Source organism: Phoca vitulina, unplaced genomic scaffold (assembly GCF_004348235.1).
Source record: "Phoca vitulina isolate PV1807 unplaced genomic scaffold, GSC_HSeal_1.0 scaffold82, whole genome shotgun sequence".
Classification (NCBI taxonomy): domain Eukaryota; kingdom Metazoa; phylum Chordata; class Mammalia; order Carnivora; family Phocidae; genus Phoca; species Phoca vitulina.
The window spans coordinates 1-14,951 of record NW_022589785.1 but is presented as its reverse complement, the minus strand read 5'-3'; the positions used below and the strand labels follow the sequence as shown (position 1 = coordinate 14,951).

The 14,951-nt window shown below is 47.2% G+C and overlaps 1 protein-coding gene across 1 annotated transcript in view; it reads left to right on the top strand.

Moving 5' to 3' along the window:
* Nucleotides 1–537, top strand: part of PIWIL3 (piwi like RNA-mediated gene silencing 3) — a 29,348-nt gene extending 28,811 nt beyond the window's left edge. The window contains exons 19-20 of the mRNA XM_032395029.1: nucleotides 110–257; nucleotides 407–537. Of these exons, the coding sequence (XP_032250920.1) occupies nucleotides 110–257; nucleotides 407–523 (265 nt within the window). The 3' untranslated portion in view covers nucleotides 524–537. The remainder of the gene's footprint in view (nucleotides 1–109; nucleotides 258–406) is intronic.
* The last annotated feature ends 14,414 nt before the right edge of the window (nucleotides 538–14,951 follow it).

The following is a 14,951-nucleotide window of genomic DNA, read 5'->3' as shown; positions in this document are numbered from 1 at the left end:
CCTGAGCTGAAGGCAGACGCTTAATGACTGAGCCACCCAGGTGCCCCGCTAAGTTCTTTTTCTTCTGAAAATAAGCTGTAGTCTAGAGTCATGTGTTCTGCAATTCCAGGTATGATTTCTTTATCGTGAGTCAGTCCGTGAAAGATGGTACTGTCACTCCCACTCATTATAATGTCATCCACGACACGGTTCGCTTCACTCCGGATAGGATCCAGTGTCTCACCTACAGATTATGCCACATGTATTATAATCTGCCAGTGAGTATTTTTTATATGCATTTTCCTTTAGATCTGTAAGATTGTTCAAAATTGAAGCTATACTTTTTGAACCTTCTGAAATGGTACCTCTGAAAGGTTAAATTTAGATAGAAAGTTTAGAAAAATTGTTGTTCTTCTTTCTGCTAAAGGGTGTCATTCGAGTTCCTGCTCCTTGTCACTATGCCCACAAACTGGCTTACCTTGTGGGCCAGAGTATTCACCAGGAACCACACCATTCCCTGGCAAACCGTCTCTTCTACCTGTGACTGACAGAAGACAGCCTGACGACGTGTTGAAAACCAGCATTTGTAAATTTATTTTTTTTCTTTTTAAGCTGCACTTCTGAAATACTCTTAGATGCATAGTTCGAATACACAGATATATATATTTGGGGGGGGGAGAGAGAGAGAGAGAGAGAGAGAGAGAGAATGAGCTGGGAGGGGCAGAGAGAGTGAGAAGGAGAGAGAATCCCAAGCAGGCTCCACTCTCAGCACGGAGCCCGATATGGGCTCATGACCCCGTGATTCTGACCTGAGCCTAAATCAAATGTTGGACGCTCAACTGACTGAGCCACCCAGGTGCCCCAAGATGCATAGTTTTAAATTCTAATCATTCTGGACAGGATATGGAGGTTCCAAGTGGTGTGCCCTTTTGTCGGGACGACCACCGACTTAACATGCTGCTTCTGTTTTCCAGGCAGGAGAACAGACCATGAGGTTTGGGTCTTGCAACTCACCTTTGAAGTGGATTAGTGACTTTATGATTGGCCACGCCTGAACACTTGGCACTTCTGAGCAGGCGACGCTATGCATCGTCGAGATTGGGCATTAGTCTCATGAACAAGTAGACTCTGCTTGGAAAATGATATCTTTTTGAAACCTTTTATTTTTAAAGGACAGCAAAGCTCTCAAAATGTCAAAATTAAATGGAATTTCTTTGTGTTATTTAAAGTTTTATAGGAAAGAAATAACCTATGTATGTAGTATTGATGACTCTTCAGACGGGTGGAAATCACAACGTAACTTTGGAGCTGTAATAAGGAGAGCCTTGTGGTTTAGGAGTTGGCAGCTCTTGGAACATTGAAGTTGTTGTGTCCCTTTTTCCACAAAGAAGGAAAACATAGAGCTCGATGAGCGCTGCCTTTTCATGTGTTCTCTTGTGCGTGTTCCAAGGGGGAGGACACTGTTAGCGGGGCTGTAATCAGCAGAGTCTTGAGTAATTGGTTAAAATGAAACTATTATGTTTCTCCTGAAAACATTGTTTTCTCTCCCCTTGAAACTATCTTGAAATAGATTCAGGAAACAAGACGTAAAACTTTCTGTTTTCTTATACTCCTAAATAAAATAGTATTTTGGCGGGTGGTAGGGAGTAGATTAGCTTCAGGCATACCAAAAAGGGTATGGTTAAAACAATAGAATTGCTTTGGTTCTAAGTTAATCAGTTTAGGTTTACAACTTGAACCAGTCTTATAAGAAATAAAATTAAAACAAGTCACTTAAAAATGCCTTGTACTCCAGGTAACATCTTACCTAGCAGGACTGCCCATAATGATGAGTAGAATACAGAGGATGGGTCCATCATTAAAGGTAAATTAAGGCAACATGTTCTTTTCTGATGCTAATATTTGACTTATGATAATACATTTCTAGACATCTATTTAAAAAAAAAAAACAGGAAGGAACATATCCAAAGTAGTTATTAAAACTTTCTGAACATCTCCCATATATACAATCAAAATCATTTATAACACTATAGAAAAACTTCTAGACTTATAAATTTAAAATGATGTGATCCAATAAAGATATGCATATTAAAATCATTGAATCAGGTCTTGTTATTTTAGAAACATACTCTGGTCTTAAGTTTCTTAATCTACCGGCTAGAAAAAAATTGTTGGTTTTCTAAGATACATGGCAATGTTTTCGTGACTCAGGCACTATCTGAATTTATTAGCCTACCGGTGCTTCATAAATTCGGCGAAGGAAGCTGGTAGTCAACATTTCCAGGAGAAAGCCTTACCTTCCCAAAGGCTTGTAAACCACATTTCTACAAAGTATCACAGTGCCTAGTTTCACATTGCTGAGTAGGTGCTGAGGGACTAGTTAAAGGTCTTTCAGGAATGGATTTGGCCTAACTAGCAATGAAATATGTAAGAAAAATGAACTTCCCGACTCTGGGAATAGTGCGTATGTGTATCAACCTCCCCCCGAGCACAGCTCAGAGAGCAGGGCGGAAGGTCAGAAGAGGATACTGAGCAGCACTGAAGATGCGGCGAGGCCCAGAGGAACATAGCACGGTATGCCGCAGAAGGAAATCTAGAGAGATTGCTCTGTTAGGATCGGTACCAACTGCCGTTGGACATCATCTTGTCTTCCATCACTGTTAGGTTAACTGTAGATTCTTTGTAAGTGTCCTTCATTGTTGAAATGACGGTGATCCTTCTTCAGGCTGACGATGTGGGGGTTCCTGGATCCGTTCCCTATTGCTGCTGTAGCTGATTACCACAAACCTAGAGCCTTCAGGCCCCACAAATGCAGTATCGTCGTTTTGTAGGTTAGAGGTCTGGCGTGGGCTAAAACAGGTCAGCAGCGTGTTCCTTTCTGCGGGTGCTGCCAGAGAAGGCGTCTCCTTGCGTTTTCCGGCTTCCAGAGGTTGGCTATGTTCCTTGCCCCATGGCCCCTTTCTCCTTCAAAGCCAGCAATGGCTGATTAATTCCTGCTCCTATCCTTTCTAACGCTGGCCCTTCTTTGCCCGCTTCTACTAGTAATGACCCTTGTGATGATACTGGGACCACTTGGATAATCCAGGATCATCTCCCTATTTCGTTAGGGGATTGGCAAACTTAGTTCCCTCTGCAATTTTCTTTCATTTTTTTTCTTTTCCTCTTTTAGTCTCCCCTTTTTTAAATTTTTATTTTTTTTTTATTATGTTCAATTAGCCAACATATAAGACATCATTAGTTTTTGATGTAGTGTTCAACGATTCATTAATCTTCTCTTTCCTTCTCTATTCCTTTCTATTTTTATTTTTTTAAAGATTTTATTTATTTATTTGACAGAGACACAGCGAGAGAGGGAACACAAGTAGGGGGAGTGGGAGAGGGAGAAGCAGGCTTCCCGCTGAGCAGGGAGCCCGATGCGGGGCTCAATCCCAGGACCCCGGGATCATGACCTGAGCCGAAGGCAGACGCTTTCGACTGAGCCACCCGGGCGCCCCTCCTCTTCTCTTTTAATCTTCTCTTTTAGTCTTCTCTTCTCTTTCTAGAAAGGCAGACTGCCACATGAAGTGCCTCATTTGGCTGTGTCTGGAGCCTTGGAAGTTTGTCCTGTGTTCTCCTACAAATGGACCTTGAGATCTAGTTTGGAGATCCTAGCAGGGGAGCGCAGCTGCTCATGTACCCTTGACCTAAAAAAGCTCCTCCTCTATGGGGGAAGGTCATCCTCTTCCACTGAGCACGCAGGGTCAGGAGGGACCCACATGGAGCAGGGAGGGAGGAGGGGGACACCTGCCCAGCCTGCTAGATCAGTGGAATCAACCCTGCTGATCAGTGGGGTGACAGACGTCGCAGCCACATTGCTCACATCCCCATCTGCCCCTTTAATGACCCTTCCCCATATAAGGCAACATCTGGGCAGATGCCAAGGATTCGAACATGATCATCTTTGTGGGGGCTGAGGGAGGCATTATTCTGCCACAGAGACCTTGCCCAGGAGTGTCAGGGATCAAGGACAGATTTAAATGGAGAAATGCCTCCCTCCATAGGTCCTTAGGGAGAGAATAAGCATGACCCCGGAGAGCCCCTGCTGGAGTCTCAGAGGACAGAACTCAAGCACCTGCACTGTGTCCCGTGTGCCTCTCCCCATCGTCCTCCTCACTCTGTGCCCTGCTGACACCTGACCTGCCCGGGGTGGAAGATCCGTGGGGGACCCCTCAGCTCCCCTCAGCTCCCCTCACTCACTCACCCGGCTCTCAGTGCTCCCTGTCCCGCCCCTGCCACGGTCTTTGGCCCCCGGCAGAGCTGCCTCAGCCTCCCCCGGTGTCCAAGAGCCTAGGACAGATGGCCACCATCGCCTGCCCTGAAAACAGCAGCCGTGTTGGCAACCAGGGAGCAGCTTGGCTGCAGCAAGCCCCGGGCCGTGTTCCCGAACTCCTGACCCACAGAACTACACAGACTCCTGGGGATCTCAGAGGGATTCCCGGGCTCCAGGTCAGGCAGCCTGGGCTGTCCCTCCCTGGGCTCTAGTCTGGAGATGAGGCTGATGGTGACCTGTCATCGTGGAACATCTGCTTGGTGCCTGTGTTGTGTGCAAAGCCCGCAGGGAAGTGGGAGAAAAGTCTGCGGACGGCCCGTGCCTACTCACTGCCCACAGCCTTTCTCATCCCTGTCGCTCGGTGGGCAAGCGGCTGCTGCTGAGTCCCGGGGAAGCGTCCTGGGGGTTCACGCACGGCCGTCCTTTCTCTCCTGGTCCTCTGGCGCTTGGTGTGTTGCTGCACCCCATTTTCTATGGTCCTGAGTATGGTCTGCTGACTCAGCTGTCCTCACCATCTGGGGCTCCTGCTCAGAAGATGACTCTGTCCAGCACTGGAAGCATCGGTGTGGATTATTATGTTAGTTCCTGGAACCACCTTCCCCCCGGGAAAAGCCTCAGGGCCCCCCCTCTGCCCAAAACTCTTGCTCACCCCCCAGTCTCCAGATTCTAGATGTGCACCCCCAAACTATAGGCTCGCTCAGCCCGTGGGTCCAACCTTAGGCTGAAGGTAACTGGCTTGTTCCAAGGAGGGCTCGGGTCCACCAGAGTGGAACACCCATGAGACGTGCTGAGTGCTCGCTCGCTGTCCCTGGGGACCTCCGTGTGCTATCTCCCCCCCCCCCCCCCGTCCCAATCAGGGCTGACAGAGAGGGAGGAACCACAGGGTGAGGTGAAGGCCCACCCTCACCACTGCCACAGCGGGAAGCGGGTTGGTTTGGCGGGGCTGTCACTGGCCTTTGTCTTTCTGATGTTCTGAATCTGGAACAAGTGCTCTCTGAGCTCGGGTTGCCCCTGGGTCCCTCTACAGGGATCCATGTGGAGGAAGCAGCTGTCCCATGGAGACCACGTCCCTGGGTTCAGGGCTTCGCGGTGGAACAGAGGCTGCAGCCTGACGGGGAGGCTCGGGGGCAGTAACGAGCGCCCTGTCTGTGAGGAGGGAGCGTGGCGAGCAGTTGTCTCTCTCCAGGGTCCTCTTCCTGTAAGTGCCCCTGGTCCTCAGGCAGCAGGGGGCGCTGTGGGCCTGCCCTGCTGACACCCCTGGGGCGCAGCTGCGACTCATTCTCAGCCCTGGGCAGAGAGCACTGTCAGAGCTCAGGTGTGGGAAGAGATGGATCTGCAGGACTCCCCCGCTCTCCCACGGAGTGGAGCAAGTAGGAAGCAGAGCTCCGGGGGGGCATGTCCATCACAGCCTAGACCCCTCCCCTCCCCCTCGTCCCTCTCTGCCCCGGTGATCGGCTGCCGGCCATTTCCTTCTTATCTGAGGGGCATAACATGACAATGACTTCAGACTCACCATTCCTGTGTCTCTCCTTTTATTTCAGGGCCCTGGGCACAGTCAGCACTGTCTTGGGCATCTCAGTGTCGGGGTATCCTGGACAGAGAGTTACCTGCCTTGCACTGGGCAGGGCAGCATGTTTGGACACTGAGGTGCAGGCTGGTATCCACAGCTCCCTGGTGCTGCCCCCTAAACTGTGATGCCCGAAAGTTCTTGGCACTCACCTCATTCCGACACTATGGTTCTGCTTGCCACTTCCATCCGTTTTGGAGTGAACCATCTTCTTTTCAGTGGAAAACTTTGAGCCTATTTAGAATGATCTGTTCGTTGAATAGGTGTAAGAAGTGACCTCCTAGGGTTCCTGTGTGAGTTCTATTCCTCGGGAAGTGGTCTTGATGACTCATCCCATGTCTTCAGTGACTATAGGATTAGCCATGCTTTTCTGCCTGGCTTTGGACAAGCAACTTAACCTGTCTGCAAGCTCGCAGAGGAGACTAAGTTCCCTTTACAAGTTTGGACTAAGTGGGCAAAGGCCAGTTAAGTGCTTGGGACGCGTGGGGGAGCGTGGGGGGTGGGGGGTCTTTGGAAGGACCTGAGACTGTACAGTGAACAACGGGCCAGGAGGGAAGTGACATGGCAGCACCCCTGTGTCCTGCACATCCCCTAGATCCTGCTGGGGACATTGAGCCCCTAGACCTCTGTGATGTAAGAAATAATGGCAGGCACACAACATAGAACCGAGAAAGGAATGCCCACGACAGAGGTTGACTGGGGTTGGCTGTGACAATGGGGGCGGCAGCTGTGATGAGAGTGGCCACAGCAAGGACCTCAGAGCCGCACGGAGGCTCGTGCTTGCTGAGTGGGGAGGTTTGCACAGAGGACGTGACCCGGTGATGTGGGGCCAGGCCACCAGCAAGCCGCCACGCAATGATTAGTGACAGGTAAAATGACAAACACATTCCAAGGACCTTCTGTGAATAATACTTCTCTCTGGCCTCACAAAGCGCCCCTTGAGGATGGTACTGGAATTCCTGTCACTCCTGTTTCAGACACGAGGAAAGGGGCTCCTAGAGAGGTTCCTTGATCTGGCCTGGGTCACGTGGCGCAAAGGGCAGGATTGGGCACGGAGTAGACTGTGCAGATTCAGATCCCCAGTGTGGAGTGTTGTTCTTGTCCTGTCTCCAGAGAATCTCCGTCCTGCTCACCAGGTGCAACGGGGGGTGAGCAGTTCGCTCTGGTGAGTAAGAACCTCACATCCTCTGTCTCCATGGATCCTAATTATTCTGGGGAAGATACACAAAAAATAACGACATAATAAATTCTCCCCTAATAGGAGATCCCTGAAACAGATCACCTGGGCACACTCTGGTCAGGAAGTTCTTGGAGGCTCAACTGTAGGATACTGCCGGTATTAGCCAGAGGCTCTGGGTCGTATTATTCATTATACTGTTTTAAGAAAATTCCTTTGAGGGGCACCTGGGTGGCTCAGCTGGTTAAGCATTCTGCCCTCAGCTCAGGTCATGATCCCGGGGTCCTGAGATCCAGCCCTGCATCGGGCTCCCTGCAATGGAGAGCCTGCTTCCCCCCTCCCTCTGCCCCTCCCCTCTGCTCATGCTCTCTCTCTCTCTAATAAATATATAAAAAATCTTTATAAATAAATAAAATCTTTTTTTAAAAAAGAAAGTTCCTTCAAAAATGAGACTAACTTCTGTGTTTAAGTTTATTTTTACGTATTTGACCTAACAGTACGCACATGACTGCAAGACAAGTTTTCACCTGAGATGCAGTTTACATTGAACTGTGTGTATTATAAATGCCCGAGGATAACCTGTCATGCACTGTGGCCTGAGGATATTCCAAAGTATATGATTTGGCAAATCACTGCAGTGGAGATGGCCACTGACAGACCCCAAATTTCTCCCCTCCAAAAAAGCAATGAAAAACTATCGTAAATTGCCACCATCAACATTTTCAGAATTCTGGAGATGAACGGAAGCTTGCAGCAACAGAGGGAATGCGGATTCCAGAAAAACAGCAGCTGAATCTCGCTCAGAACCATGAGTTTTGTGCTGTTCTCACCTGCCTTGTCCCACGCCCTGCTCTGCGTTTCCACGGCAGTCCAGAAAGCTGAGAGCCCACATTCACGGTGAAAGTTGGCAGTGCGGCAGCCAGCCACCAGGGGGAGCAAGGGGGGGGGGGGGGGAGCCTCCTCACAGCTTCACTCTTAGGACAGAATCACTACTGGACCTACCTGGTGGGTCTCTGTCAGACCGCACTCGTTCAGCAGGCTGTCTTTGACCTGACTTGGAGCTTGTCCAGAACAAAGAGCCTTTTCCCTGGCATCACTGTCAAAATGAAACAAACAAACATATAGGCAATTGTTTAACTTGGGCTTGCTTAACGTGATGGATAATAGTTGGAGCCAAAAGTAGGCTAACAAAAAGCTTAAAAACTGAGAAAGAAAATTTCCATAGGGGCTTTGAAAAGCCCTGACTTAGTCCTAGAATGTGTGCAAGTGTAAAGTTGTATGCATGCTCAGGAAAGACTTGACAAGCCCCCACGTGGTCCCCTCGGGCTGACCTTGATGTTTTGCGCAAGCAGCAAGCGAAGGTCACAGCCGTTCTCAGTTGCCAGCTGAGTTTTGAAGACACGATTCAACAGGCCCGCAGGGCCCCTCGGCAAAGACGGAGTGACTTCTCAGTTCAGGCTGTTACTGAAATCTCTAGCCAGTCAATGGCTGGACCACCAAGTAGCCTAGCAGGGACTACAGCGGTCCCACATGACAAAGCGTACAGACTTTGGAGAATGAGTTCAGAAACGTCACTCACAAGAAAACAGCAATAACAACAACAACAACAAAAAGAGCAAAAATATGCAACCCTGGGGAGGGGCCAGATCTGATTCCCAGAGTTGCCATATTATTTTAAATGTCCAGTTGATGCCCCCCACCCTCAATAACAGTCATAATAAGAGACCTACAAGGAAATTAGAAAGTCGGGCTCTATGCAGAAAAGAGCTGGCCATAGCAGGGATGAGACTGCTTTCCTTAGAAAGGTCTGCTTCCTAGGTTGGCCGTTGGCTGAAGTCTGGGACAATGGAATCAGGAGTGTCCCCACCATCCTCTGCTAAGAGTGGCTTGCTGTGCCCAAACTGTGTGAACACTGGTTTATGCTGAGAATCTCTTCCCTGCTGGAACCCTGGCATTCAGGTTATGTGCTAAATGACTGGTCCCCACTAAAAAGCTCTGGGCACCCAACTCTCTAATGAGCTTCCCTGGAAGACCACATTTCACACATGTTGTCACAAGTTATTGCTGGAAGAATGAGATGCACCCGAGCGTCTCCACGGCAACGGGATTCTTGAAAGCCCGTGCTTGGTTTTCTCTGGACCTCCTCCCATGTGCCTTTCTCCTTTGCTTCTTTTGCTTAGTGTGCTTTCATGGTAATAAGTCATAGCCGTCAGCATGACTACATGCTGAGTTCAGTGAGTCTTCCCAGAGAGTCACAGATGGGGGGGTGCTCTTGGGCTGTCCCCCAACCCCCCAATACACAAGAAGAAAAGCAACCAAAGAAGCTGGCCCTGAAAGAAGTCCGGACACTGGACAAATACTTTCTTTTTTAAGATTTTATTTATTTATTTATTTATTTATTTATTTGAGAGCAAAAGAGAGAGAGAGAAAGAACAAGCCGGGGGGGGGGGCAGGGGGAGCAGAGGGAGAGGGAGAAGCAGACTCTGGGCTGAGCTTGGAGCCCCACATAAGGCTCCATCCCAGGATCCTGAAATCATGAACTGAGCCGAAATCAAGAGTCGGTCACTCAACTGACTGAGACACCCAGGCGCCCCCAGACAAATACTTTGTATCAGCTATTTTAAGTCCATTCAAAGACTTAACGGAGCTCCTAGTTTAAGAACTAAACCTTAGGACAAGAATTATGTCTCTCCAAGTATAGAATACCCATGAAAAAGATATAAAAGAGAACCAAATAGAACTTGCGCAGTTGAAAAGCCTAGTCACGGCTGAAAATGTCACTAGACGGGCTTGTATTGGTTTCCTGGGGCTGCTGTAAGAAATGACAACATGCTACATGGCTTCAGACAATGGAAGTTTCCTGTGATGTGCTTCCGTGGGAAAAGCTGGAAGTCTGAGTCAAGCTGTAGCCAAAGAAAGGGGCGGGGAAGGATGCCTCCTCGCCTCTTTCTCACCTTCAGTATTCTTCTGGACACCCCCGGCCTTCCTTGGCTTGTAGCTGCAGGTACCCCCACCTCTGCCTCTGCCATCACATGGCCTTTGGCCCTGTGTCTGTGTGTCCAAGCCTCCTCCTCTTGTAAGGACAACAGCCTTTGCATTAGGGCCCGCCCTAATCCAGGGTAACCTTATTCTAACTTGATTATACCTGACAAGACCTTACTTCTGAAGAAGGACACTTTCACAGGTACTGGGGGTTAGAGCTTGAATATATATATGATTGAGCGGGAGAGGGACACAGTTAAACCCACGACAGGGCTGAACAGCAGATTGGAGTGGAAGGAAGACAGAACCAGCATATTTAAGGATAGAAAAATTGAGATCTGGTCTGACGGACAGTAAATTAAAAAATAAGGGTGGGAAGAAAAGATGAACAGAGCCCCAAAGACCACGTCATACTATCAAGCATACAAATATATGCGCTGAGAGAGTCCAAGAGAGACCTAAAAGAGAAAGGGAACAGGGAGAATATATGAAGGACTAAGAGCCAAGCTCTCACCAAATTTGATGAAAAACAGTAACCAGAATATTCAATAACATCAAGCGGGATCAACTCACATCACATTCCAATAGTTGAAGTCCAAAGACAAAGGATTGTGAGAACAACAGAGAAGTGACTAATTGTGTACAAAGTCTCCTCAGTAAGTTTAACAGCAAATTTTCCTCAGAAACCATGGAGGCCAGAAGGCAGTGGGATGAAATACTTAAAGTGCTAGAAGACACAAACCTGCGACCCGAGAATTCTGTATCTAGCAGGGATGTCCTTCAGGAATATAGGAGACATGAAGACATTCCCAGATAAACAAAATCTGAGAGCATCCATTGCTATCACCAGCCTTGCAAGAAATAGTCCTCACCAGTCAGAATGGCTAAAATTAACAAGTCAGAAAAAGATAGATGTTGGCGAGGATGCGGAGAAAAGGGAACCCTCCTACACTGTTGGTGGGAATGCAAGCTGCTGCAGCCACTCTGGAAAACAGTACGGAGGTTCCTCAAAAAGTTGAAAATAGAGCTACCCTACACCCAGCAATTGCATTACTAGGTATTTACCCCAGAGATACAAATGTAGCGATCTGAAGGGGCACGTGCACCCCAGTGTTTATAGCAGCAATATCCACAATAGCCAAACTATGGAAAGAGCCAAGATGTCCATTCACAGATGAATGGATAAAGGAGATGTCGTATATAAACGCAATGGAATATTATGCAGCCATCAAAAAACCCCCAAAATCTTGCCCTTTGCAATGACGTGGATGGAACTAGAGGGTATTATGCTAAGCGAAATAAGTCAATCAGAGAAAGACAAGTATCATATGATCTCACTGATATGAGGAATTTGAGAAACAAGACAGGATCATAGGGGAAGGGAGGGAAAAATGAAACAAGATGAAACCAGAGAGGGAGACAAACCGTAAGAGACTCTTAATCTCAGGAAACAAACTGAGGGTTGCTGGAGGGGAGGGGAGTGGAAGGGATGGGGTGGCTGGGTGGTGGACACTGGGGAGGGTATGTACAATGGTGAACGCTGTGAATTGTGTAAGACTGATGAATCACAGACCTGTACCCCTGAAACAAATAATACATTGTGTGTAAAAAAGAAGAAGAAGACAGTAGGAAGGGAAAAATGAAAGGGGGCAATCAGAGAGGGAGATGAACCATGAGAAACTATGGACTCAGAGAAACAAACTGAAGGTTTTAGAGGGAAGGGGGGTGGGAGGATGGGTTAGCCTGGTGATGGCTATTAAGGAGGGCACATATCGCATGGAACACTGGGTGTTATACACAAACAATGAATCATGGAACACTACATCAAAAACTAATGATGTAATGTATGGTGACTAATATAACATAATAAAAAAAATTAAAAAAAAGAAATAGTGAGTCCTTCCAGGTGAAATGCACGGACAACAGAGGAACTTAATTCTACATGCAGAAGTAGTTACATAGGTAAATAGAAAAGAAAGTACAAATGTGTAAGTCCATAAACACAAATGGAGAAGTGCCTAAAATGTATATAACCTAAGCTTATAAACAATATATTTTCTTCTGATTTTGAAGATAAATGTATAGTAAATATTATAAACATATATAAATTATATATTATAAATGGAACATATATGTTAATGAGCACATGATGTATAAAGATGTGATTTGAGTAACAAAAATAGCAAAAAAGAGATGACATCGATCAGAGACATTAAAAGTCAAGTCTCTGTATGCCATTGGAATTAATCTGGTGTTCATTTGATTAGAACGTTAGAAATGAAGATGTTAGTTGTAATCTCCAGCGAAAGTACTAAGTATGCCTGGAATATATAGTAAAAGAAACAACATGGGAATTTAGTTGGTACACTAGAAAACAACTAACACAAAAGAAAGCAGGAATGGAGGAATATTAGACCCAAAAGATATAACACATACAGAAAACAAACAGAAAAATGATACATCTCATGCTACCTGATAAGTAATTAAAGTAAATGTACATGAATTATACATCCAAGTAAGAGGCAGGTGTGAGCAGAATGGATACAAAACTACATTCTCTCTCTCTGCCATCTGCACTAGAGTCACGCTTTAAATCCAAGACAAGAAGAGATTGAAAGTAAAAGGACAGAAAAATATATACCAAGCAAATAGTCACCGAAAGAGAACTAGACTGGCTTTGTGACTATAAGGGAAATAAGCTTTTTGCGAATTTTTTCTAGAGACAAGTAAGAACATGCTATGGTGACAAAAGCATCCATCCTTCAAAGAGATCATGGTAAACATTTTGCACTTAACAAGAGAGCTCCAAAATACATGAAATTAAAAAGAGCAGCAGACCTGTCAACACTAAGAGTTGGAAACTTCAATACCGGACTGCTAAGAATAAAGAAGATCTGTTGCTTCTTGTGATGGTCACATCTGCACTGTGGGGTGGGCAGAGTAGGGGCTCTTTATTATTTTATGGTTCAGGGCACTGACGTTTAGAGAGATTAAGTGACTCACTCAGAGTGACAGCACTGATGAGCGGTGGTTCTGAGGCAGGGAATACAGGTGCCTCCCTGGGGATAGAGATCCCTGATCTCCAGGGCATGAGATCGTGCCCAAGCCCTTTCCCTCACTCCCTTGCCCACATCCTCCTGCCCCAAGGTTGCTGCGAGGAGACAGCTGGCCCCCTAAGGGGGTGTTGGCCCAAGAGAATGGCTCAAAACCCGACCCAACTCCTGGCTCTACGTTTCAATCCCTGACCCAAAATACAATGCCCCCAAGTGGTTCCCTGGGGACAGAGATCCCTGAATGCCTGGAGTCATCTAGATCATGTCCTGGACTCCAGATCAGGGGCTACCCTCCCTCCGTTCCATAAACTCTCCTCGTTTGGGACACGGGAGATGCCTGAGACAAAGAAGGGCACATGCCTGACTCAGCCTCCACCCATAGGTTTCAATCCCTGACCCAAAAGCTATGACATTTTCCTAAAAAGAAGTCCCTTGAAGGTCAGGGGGTATAATCTGTGTCCCTCCTCCCTCAGCATCTTCACACATCAGCTGCCCGATGTGAGCACCTGGGGGTCTGACCAGTGGTCTGCTTGGCTCCCACGTGGCTCAGATTCACTTGAGTCATTCACTGGATGTACTTGGTCCTCTCCCCAGATATGGGTTTTTCTGGCCTACTTTTGGAAGCTGAGAGCAGATCGACTAGACCTTTTTCTAATCTTCATCTTTATTTTCTTGATCACAGACCCTGGGAAATGCATTACAATAGAAAAGAGCGGTTGACATCTTGCTATCAGAAGACCACAGAAAAATGAGTGATAACTTTATCAGAGTTCAAACTTCTGATCCCATTGTTCATCATTTGCCTGGCAAAGCCACCTGAGTCACAGTGGGCTTTAGGAAGGTCTTGGAGTTGGTATATCCTTAAAATACCCAACAGAGAATGTAAACTGATGCAGTTACTATGAAAAACAATATAGAACTTCCTCCAAAAATTTACAAAAGACCTACCACTGCTTCCAGAAATCCCACTTTTGGGGAATATATCCAAAAGAATTGAAATCTGGATTTCAGGGAGATATCTGCCCATGTTCTGCAGCACTATTCACAAAAGCCAAGCTATAGAAACAACTTCATGTCCACTGATGAACAAACGGATAGAGACAATGTGGTCTATCCATACAATGGGCTATGATTCTGCCTTAAAAGGAAGGAAATCTCAACATGACATCTCCCTGAAAGGAAGTCCCTTGAAGTGTCAGGGGGTCCAACCTGTGTCCCTCCTCCCTCAGCATCTTCACACATCTGCTGCCCGATGTGAGCTCCTGGGGAATCTGTGCACTGTTCTGCTTGGCCCCCAGGTGGCTCAGAGTCCAGGCATGTCCAAGCCAACTGCCCACATGACAGGTCTCTTGTGAATTAGCTTGGCCTTCACCTACCAAGCCTGGGTGAACTGTTGGTGCTGATTAATGAGGACAGTATCCTGCTGCGCTGGTGTTTGCTGGTTTGTTTCCTGTGAAAATTTATATTTTATAGGCCTGGTTTTTAACTGCTGCTCACTCCACATATTGTACAGGGCACGCATCTTAAGTGTACAGCTCTACGGTTTCTTATAAACCCGTCTGCGGCCAACCCCCAGGCCAGTATTCGGATCGGCTCCAGCCCCCTGACAGCCTCCGGTAGAAGGACGTCCATGTCATCACCAATTTTAGGATACAAGCATGAAATCAGCTACTCCATAAATATCCCAAGCACGAAAATTATACATAATTGGCCCCAAAATATTTGTGGCACCGGCCTGGGATGGCAGTGGAGCCCCGGGAGAGCTGGGAGAAGGCAATTTCCACGACGGAAGCCTGGGGGCAGGGCAAGGAAGCTGGGAGAAGCTTCTCAGAAGCATTTGGGCTTTCACAGAGTCAACAGAGCGCGGTGCCCACACGAATTCAG